The 8,833-nt window shown below is 31.1% G+C and overlaps 1 protein-coding gene across 1 annotated transcript in view; it reads right to left on the bottom strand.

Annotated features, from left to right (window-relative positions):
• Positions 1–1,748: 1,748 nt before the first annotated feature.
• LOC111680798 (protein spaetzle 4) overlaps positions 1,749–8,833 on the bottom strand; it is a 30,601-nt gene continuing 23,516 nt past the window's right edge. Inside the window, exons 2-3 of the mRNA XM_023442508.2 lie at positions 4,571–6,096; positions 1,749–2,299 (exon numbers count right to left, since the gene is read on the bottom strand). Of these exons, the coding sequence (XP_023298276.2) occupies positions 1,849–2,299; positions 4,571–6,096 (1,977 nt within the window). The 3' untranslated portion in view covers positions 1,749–1,848. The remainder of the gene's footprint in view (positions 2,300–4,570; positions 6,097–8,833) is intronic.

The following is an 8,833-nucleotide window of genomic DNA, read 5'->3' as shown; positions in this document are numbered from 1 at the left end:
GAGATCTGAGTGGCAATGGCGGTTAATGTTGTGGTGGTGCTGTGTATTTTGCGGAAGCCATGCTGGTGACGAGCTGCTGGGGAGGAAAAGCGCCTCAAGAGTCTTCGCGACTGGTGATAGGAGTGAAATCGGCCTGTATGATTTTCCCTCAGTCGAGTCTTTCTGTATAATAGTCCAGATAATGTAAAATATAAATCGGACATTCTAAACCCATAAACTCTGGAGTTCAAAAGTAAAATTTTGCAATATTTGTGAATTCTCAAAATAATATTTACTTGTCGTCGATATTTAAAAAAGTGAATTATTTTTAATATAATAAAGAATTTAATTTGTTTTTAAACATATATTCGCAATATTTTGCGGATTGTATGGGGTCTAGGCATTTGGGGTCATTAGACATTGTACCAAAAGAAGAACATGTGCAAATTTTCTTAAATTATCTTGGAAATTGTGACCTGTTGCATGTACACAAGGTTTACATGAACACACAGACAGGCGGACGTAGATAAATCGAATCAAAAAGTGAATCTGAGTAGATCATCACAAACGCATAATACCCTCTTTACAATAGGGTACAACTACGTTTAAAGATGTTAAAAATATAAAATACAAGAAAAGTGATGAAGTTTTTTGATTCTCCTGAAAAATTTACAAAAAAGGACTTGATACGTTTGCGTATTAAGCAAACGATATCTCCATTATTTACTGACCGATTTGCTAATTTAAAATAGGATACTTTTTAAAAGCATGTTTGACTATTTTAATAAAGGGGACCGATGTACTTAACAGGATTAGAAAATTACAAAATTTACAATCAGAATGACAAGCTTATAAATTTGAATGCGGCGAATACGTATCAACCATTTTAGCGATAACCGAATATTGAGATTAGGAATCTAACAATATATCCGATATATGTATCGATCTAACGGCTACCATGGAAAAAGGTAGGTCATAATCAACATGACCTACACTTTAAATAATCAGCTAATGAGTAAGTCTATTCGAGAGAAAAATATCAGAGTCCACCACCCCATACTTATGAATTACTGGTTCCTCAATAAAAAGCAAAAAATATTTATATATTTAGAATAATTATATTCAAAATTTTATTTAGAAAAAAATTAACATTTAAAATAATAATAGAGAATAATTATTTGCATATTAAATATAAGTAAATATATAAATAATATTTAAAATGAAAAAAACTATGTAATAAATACAAATTAAAAGAATATATCATTAAAAAGCTTATAAAACAAAATTTCATTATCACTAGCCTTATAAAGTAAAAAAAGTTTACAAAATATGTATTTACAAGAAATTATTACTAAAAGTTATAAAAATATAAAAAAAAAAAAAATTGTATAAATTTATTTTTAAAAAACTAACTTGAAAATGCGTTAAATAATTTAATAAAAATGCATAATTATAAATAAATTGTTATGGCAATTTAATGTGTGAGAATAACTTTAATAAAAAAACGTGAAAAAAATTATGCTAAACAATTTAAAACTTAAGCTCCTTCTGTAAGGAGGGAGGCTTTCGCACAAAGTTTTAAAATATTTTCAAGGTACAAACGCTCTGTAATTATGTATTTTCTTGGCTAAAGAAAACATTATGTTCAACTATATTTACAAAAACATAATGTCGATATTTAAATATAACTTAATATTATAAAAAATAATCATAATAAATAACAACAAATTTTGCGACTAGTTTACAAAAAAACAAAGAAAAAAAATAAAATTTAAATAAAAAAAGTTTAACACAACAATTGCATAAAACATAATAATTATTTTAATTAAAATAATACAATTTACTTATTAAAACATTTAGAATTCTAATTCATCCTTCATAAAAATCAAATTCATCTTTTGGCCGATACCATTCTTCGGTGGCATGTTCATAAATTGCATTTTTCACTTGTTCTTCGGCCACTTCTATGGGATGCCGATAATCACTAGTACCGCTTTCCGAACGTGGCGATCTGGAAGTGGCCCTAAAGTCTAGCGGTATATTATAACACTTACAGATACAGCATGAGGGAAATCTAAACCAATCCGAAAATATACCACGACATTCGTTATGAGGATCGTAGGCCAATAGACGATGTAGTCGATATTGTTGCTCGCAGCGACATCCTTCACGACAGTACATTTGTTTGTGTTCGTGGGTGCATTTTTCCCAGTGAACATACTGTTCGAATGGATAAAGATTGAGTAGAGCCAAAACTTCGCCTCGTGTATTGTTGGCCCAAAAGGGAGCGACCACTTCTTCTTTTACTGGGCAGGCATTACTGTAAGTAAAGAGAATGGGTTGAAAAAATACAAATAAGCAATTGGAAAAATTATAAAAAATAGTACTTTGAAGTAAACTTCAAAAAGTAATTGAAAAAAATAAAATAATTAAAAAAATTTCGACTGTAGTCATGGTACAATATGTTCTGTAATTGAGAAAGTCGGCCGATTTACTTGGGCCTTTGAATGGTTCCTTTGATTATTAATTCCGATACGTGTTATTCATCGAGCCACTACTTTGTATAACATGTTCGATGTTAAAACGAATGCTAATGCACTAATTAATCTTCCAAATATCGAAATGTTTATTCACACGCGATAATTTTCGAGAATATGTATATCAAGCCTTTTGGATATCATTCACAAACCCATCCCCCAGAGAAATTATAGAATTATTTATATAATCAATACTTCATTTCAGGCCGAGATATAAGGAATAAAGAGAACAGCAAACTGCCTCTGGTATGATAAGATAGAGATGTCCTTATTTTTACCAAAAAAAAAAAAAAAAAAATTCCTGACATTTTTATAAGCTACATCAAGATTAGTCCAGGAATGCTGGACATCTTTAAATATGATGGCGAGACATTAAAACATTAGTTGCTAACAAGCTTCCGACAACTAAGATTAAGCCGATCCCTGAATTTGGGATTAGGATACTACTTAGGATACAGAATATGTATAGTCCACCACAGGCTGAACTATCAGCTATGAAAAGAGCAGCAAATCAGCTATGGTATTGAAGTATATCATACAGAGATATTGAAATTTGTACTGATACCCAAACTGCTATCAAATCCCTGATTGGTGTATATACTACATCCAAACTAGTCCAGGAATGACAGGCATCCTTAAACAGGATGGCGAGACATTAAAAAATCGTGCTCAATGCCCTCAAGGCCCAATAGGGACATAGAAATCTTTTGCGGTATACCGCTAAAAGCTTGCAAAAATAAAATAGATGAAAAGTTATTTGAACTCTCTCAGACATGAATGAACTAACTTGTGTCAACACCAGGACTGTACATGGACTGTAATCGCACGTCATATCTTCTGCAACTAAACCTTCCTCACATCAGCAATCTTGTCGCTGCCATCACGGGACATAGCTCATTTGGTAACCATTAAACAAAGACTTTTGTAGAAGTTGTCAAGACGAGAAAGAATTTATCGAACATCTACTCTGTCAATGTCATGCGCTAGCAGACATTCGAACTATCCAGACAAAGACTGGGAATTGGCGTTTAAGACCACCAAGCCATACTTGACCAAGGCAATTATATCTCCCCCTTTACTTTTAACTCAATTCTTCATCACTCTCAGTATTTCATTCTATACTCACTCTACACCTCTCTTATGGCTCAGCCCTAAAACTATCCCTTTTCTTTCCTTTCTATCTCTACTATCTTCAGTTATCACAAAGGGACCAACAGGATCCAAGTTTACGTCTTTGCAGTCTAAATACCTAACTTAAGATTAAGCCGAATTTATTAGGCACATGATAGTCCAAAAGGAAAAAATCTTCCATCTCTTTCTCTACTTCTATTTCAATTCTTCATTACTCTCAGTATTTTATACTATACTCACTCTTCACCTCTCTTATGGCCTAAAACTATCCTTTTTCTTTCCATTCTATCTCTACTATCTTTACAGGTATCAGAAAGGGACCAACAGGACTGAAGTGTGAGTCTTTGCAGCCTTAATACATAACCTATGAGCCGATCGGGAATTCATTAGGCATTGCAGTTGGTTTGATAATGAAATCCTCGACTGCCCTAATAATACTATTTGAGTCTAAGACTCTAATTTGTTTCTCTCTTTCTTATTACTTTTGTTTTCCAACTATGAGATTTCTCAGAATCCGCGTGTAATAACCAAGCAATATGAGTATTTGATGTAAGAGGTCTTAGGTGACCGGTCTGAACAGATCCACATACATAGTTCCCGTTCTACAACGGATTTTCTATTAATATAAGCGAAAACTATTATTATTATTAGGTTTATCAGACTAAACTGGAACTAAGTGTAACTTCTGGTTCGCAATTTTGCTTTAAAATCATAAGCGTACAATTTGCAATTCCTTCAATAAATCTTCTTCAAAGTGGGAGAGTAATATTATTAATATATTGAGAGGACATATTGTTGAGATACTATAAACTTTCCTACTATCAGAATACCTATTTTAGCAAATTTCGGAAATGACGAATGAGTTTTGTGTTATAGATAGATCTTAACTTGAAATATATTTATGTGTTAAAGAAAATACTTACACTCCTCTTGCATTGACTGCCGAAGCAGGTGCTTCTTGTTTCATAGTATCCTGGAATAACTGACTATCCTTTAGTACCGGCTTATTAGAGGCCAAGCCACCAGCTGCACTTACCGATGGTGTGGCACTTGCAACAGGTTTTCGTATCTTTTCACCCAATAAGAGTTCTGGATTCGATTTAAACGGTTGTACAGTAGGTGTTAATAATTGGGGACCGGGCGGGGATGTAGTGGGTAAAGCATAACGATTGTTATGAGTAGTATAGCGATTATAGTTTTTATTAAGATGACTTTTAAATGGAGACGTTTTGGTAGAGGTAAGAGGTGTAGTAGAGGATGAGGTTTCTGCAGTTTTAGTCTCATTATTAGAGGTGCTGGCTGAAGTTGTGGTAGTTAGTCTAGAAGGTGAGGCTGATGTGGGATTTGTTTTTAATTTCAACTTAGCCGATATGGTAGAATCGACTTTGTGTAATTGTTGTGAAGGTCTCTGACGTTGCGAAGAGGGTATAAAAGGTTTTCTTTGTTTGAACGGAGCTCTCTCGGCTACAGTTTCGGGTTTAATAGTAGTAGTTGTGGTTTTAGCAGTTGTCGTTGTAGTGGGCGAAGATGTAGAGCTTTCAGTTTTTGTAGTTGTTGTTAAATGTACGCTGGGATCGATTGTTATATTAGTTAAACCCAATTGTGGAGAATCCACTATTTCTATATTATCGCCTGAAGTTTTTTCTGGAGCTGTAGTTTCATTGGGGGTTTCATACACACTATTAAATTCAATATTAACATCCTCGTCTTCTTCATCCTCAACTGTGGTGTCACTACCTTCTAGCTCTTTTTCCAAGTCGGTTTTTGTAGTTAATTCTGAATCTGGATCTTCATCAATTTGCAATAATTTCGATTTGAAATTATTTTCCACTTTCTGATTTAACTCATTGTTAGTGGTGGCATTCACATTGCTTGGGTTTAATTTTGTTTCTGCCTCAGAGTTGGTAGTCTTTTCCAATTCACTGTTATCGGTTGTAGTCTCTAGTTTTTCAGTTGTGCTTATTGGCGTTTTCGTAGTTGTTGTTGTAGTGGTGGTAGTTGTAGTGACTGGTCTAAAGTGTGGTTCCCTTAGCACATCATTCGTTTTAAAATTATCAAAATCTTCTCGATTATGCATAAACTTTGAAGCTCTGCGATTATAACCATCTCGGGAATATCGTTCCGCAGCCAACTCTATATCTTCAACATCGATTTCGTTATTTATGATTTCATCTCGTAGTACTGATATATGACGGACATCGCCATACATTCGTTTCATTAGACCCTGATTTTCGTGAACGAATCGTCGTACTGCGTGCCATGGATAAGCTGCACCTGGTAGATTACAATAAGCTTGTGTTGTAAGATCACAGGGTATGGCGGCTAACATTTGAGCACGTCCTCTTCTGGATTGTTTTGCATTCGGGCTACATGATGTTGCCGAATCGAAACCAAACGAAGAAGTCTCATCGATCGTGTGAGCAAAAAGTAGAAGAAATATTAAATTTCCCTGAAACGAAATAAAGAGACAAATATTTGAATTTAAAATGTTGGAAATTATATTGAACTTTCTCAAATTTTGTTAATATTAAACCAAATTTCCTTCTTAAAAATTTCATTCATTGTATTCAAAAATCGAAAGTATTTATTTAGGAAAATATATTTGTAATTTAATTAAATTAATCCACATCCGATTAATCATTAACTCTCTAACAATCACTCCCACTTTCATATCAATATTTTGTTTAACATCTAACTATTATCTAACTGCTTTAGGAAAATTTACTTTAAACGTAAATAATCTCTTTTTTTATAATCTCATTAAATTTCCATTAAACATTTGCAGACACATGTTGAAAAATAAAAAAAATATTAATAATTTCAACATTCAGTTAAAGATTTGAAGCCAAAAATTGGGTAATACCCGTAACCATTCACATTCATATGCCGGTACAGCCCCAAACATAACGCAACAATAAATTCAAACTACATTTAGCTTAAATATACTTTTTTTACTCGTAAATCCATACGTAGATGGTAGATAAAAGTAATTCAACCGGTTTATAAAATGCATTAAATTTTATTTATTTTTTTTTTTTTCACAAAATTTTCGTAATAGTTAAAATATAATCGTAATATTTAAACATAAATGCAAATAATATTTGTATCTATTTACATAAGTATTTTATAAATCAGCTATTTTTAATGTGACGTCTGAATCTAATGTCTAAAATTTGAGCAGATTTTTATGCTCCAACATCAAACTTATATTTGCCACTAATATTTGTTTTATAATGAAGCATTTCTGACATTTTTTAAATCCATTTTATCTGATTCAACTTCTATTAGGTTACTTATAATATATTTGCTATAATGCAATTCAATGCTTAAGTGACGTTTTCTTATAGCAAAGACTATTTACAGTGAATCAACTAAGTTTTTTGCCTACCTTTTTTTTAAAGAATTTTGTTTTTTATTCATACATAAAATTCGAAAAAAAACAGGTAAAAAGTAAATTTATGTTTTCCAATTAAAAATAGAGATTGTGTAAAATGGTAAAACCAAGAAAAAATATTAAAATACAAATTTTGTTGCATTTATTGTTGCATTTTATTATTTTCCATCATAATTTTCACTTCAATAAAGTATTTTGCATATAAAGAATTCCGGTTAAATTCGTTGGGGTTTTCAAATTATTTTTAATTACTTTTTGGAATTTATTCCTTCTTTGTTAAAAGGACGAGAGTTAAGTATTTTTCAATTGTAATTTGCAAAAATTATATCCTCTTTGTGTGAAAATATGATGCTATTTGCCTTAAAAATGTTTAAAGGATAATAATGAGACAATTTCTATATAAAAAATTAGTTTTGATTTCTAAAAAATATAAAACAATGAAATATAATTATGAGATGTTTAATCAATAACATTAAAAATTATAAAATAGAATAATCCAAGAAAAATCATTGGACTCTTAATTTAGCTTCTCCAAAATCCATATACGAACTAGGAGGAACACTATGTTTAAATTTAGACCTCTAAACAGACCTTAGAATGCATGGAACCAATGTAAAGTAAACGGTCGTGTAGTACAGGAAAAATACCTAATTTAGATATTTTAAAATATAGGTGGTTATCATACCCCAAAGGTCAACAAAAGCAATATTTTTCAGCTAATACATACACTTATAAATATTTAGAACCCAAATCAAGAATAACTATCCAGATCCTAATATGCCTACTGTATCTTATTCATAAAATAAAGCATTTAAAATATGAGGTTGAAAATCAGGATTTTATCATATAATAGTTCTATAGTGATATATGGTGATGTCCCCATACTTAGAGTGGCTAGGATGGTACTTAGTGTTAGATTTATTGAATAAGAGTCAAAATTCTACAATTCTAAATGAAATTTACACAGAACTCCCCAAATAGATGGTGTTTCCGTAATGTAGTTTTTGTTTATCAATACAAAATGACCAAACACCTAGATTATTTTTCAGGATTTTACTTTTAATGGTAGAAAATTAATATATAAAATATTCTTTAAAAAATACAACAAACAAATTGCTTAATTTTGCTATAAATAACTGTTCCGATAAAGTTTTTTCTTAAAATTTATAAAATTTTACATAGACAAATTACTTAATTGATTCACTGTATATACAAAAAGTTTACGTTCAGATATATAAAATCTATGCTGAAGTTAAGTCTGAGTTATTATAAAAACTTACGCTATTACTCCCGATTTGTTTGATTTTCATGATGTTTTTATATCAACTATCAAAGAAATATGGACATATTATAGACCTACAAAAGTATACATAATCTGGTTCCATATTATGGGGACTTAAAACAATATATATTTTCGTTTTAAATTTAAGTTTTCATTTATTTTTTATATTACATGTACAATTGTATTCTTTTTTTTTATAAAACATGCATTGTTTTGATAACAAACAGTGATGTTTTCTGTTGTTTTGTATGGCAACACTGCAAAGTTTAATCTTGTATCCAAAAAATATCAAAGGGGATTAACATCAGAATCAACTTATTTTTAGATTAACTAATCTAATTATTAATTGGCATTTGATTGCCAGCTCAAAAACCCGATCTTACTGCTTAGAAAAAAATTTTTTAAGCCGGCTTTACACGATCACACAAGATCTGACACAATTTTGTGTAGAAGAGTACGGATGGGATCTTCTAAACGCAATATGTAATAAAACCGTCACACATTGAGATA

Source organism: Lucilia cuprina, chromosome 2 (genome assembly GCF_022045245.1).
Source record: "Lucilia cuprina isolate Lc7/37 chromosome 2, ASM2204524v1, whole genome shotgun sequence".
NCBI lineage: Eukaryota > Metazoa > Arthropoda > Insecta > Diptera > Calliphoridae > Lucilia > Lucilia cuprina.
Note: the sequence above shows the minus strand (reverse complement) of the source record. Positions and strands in the feature narration are given on the sequence as shown.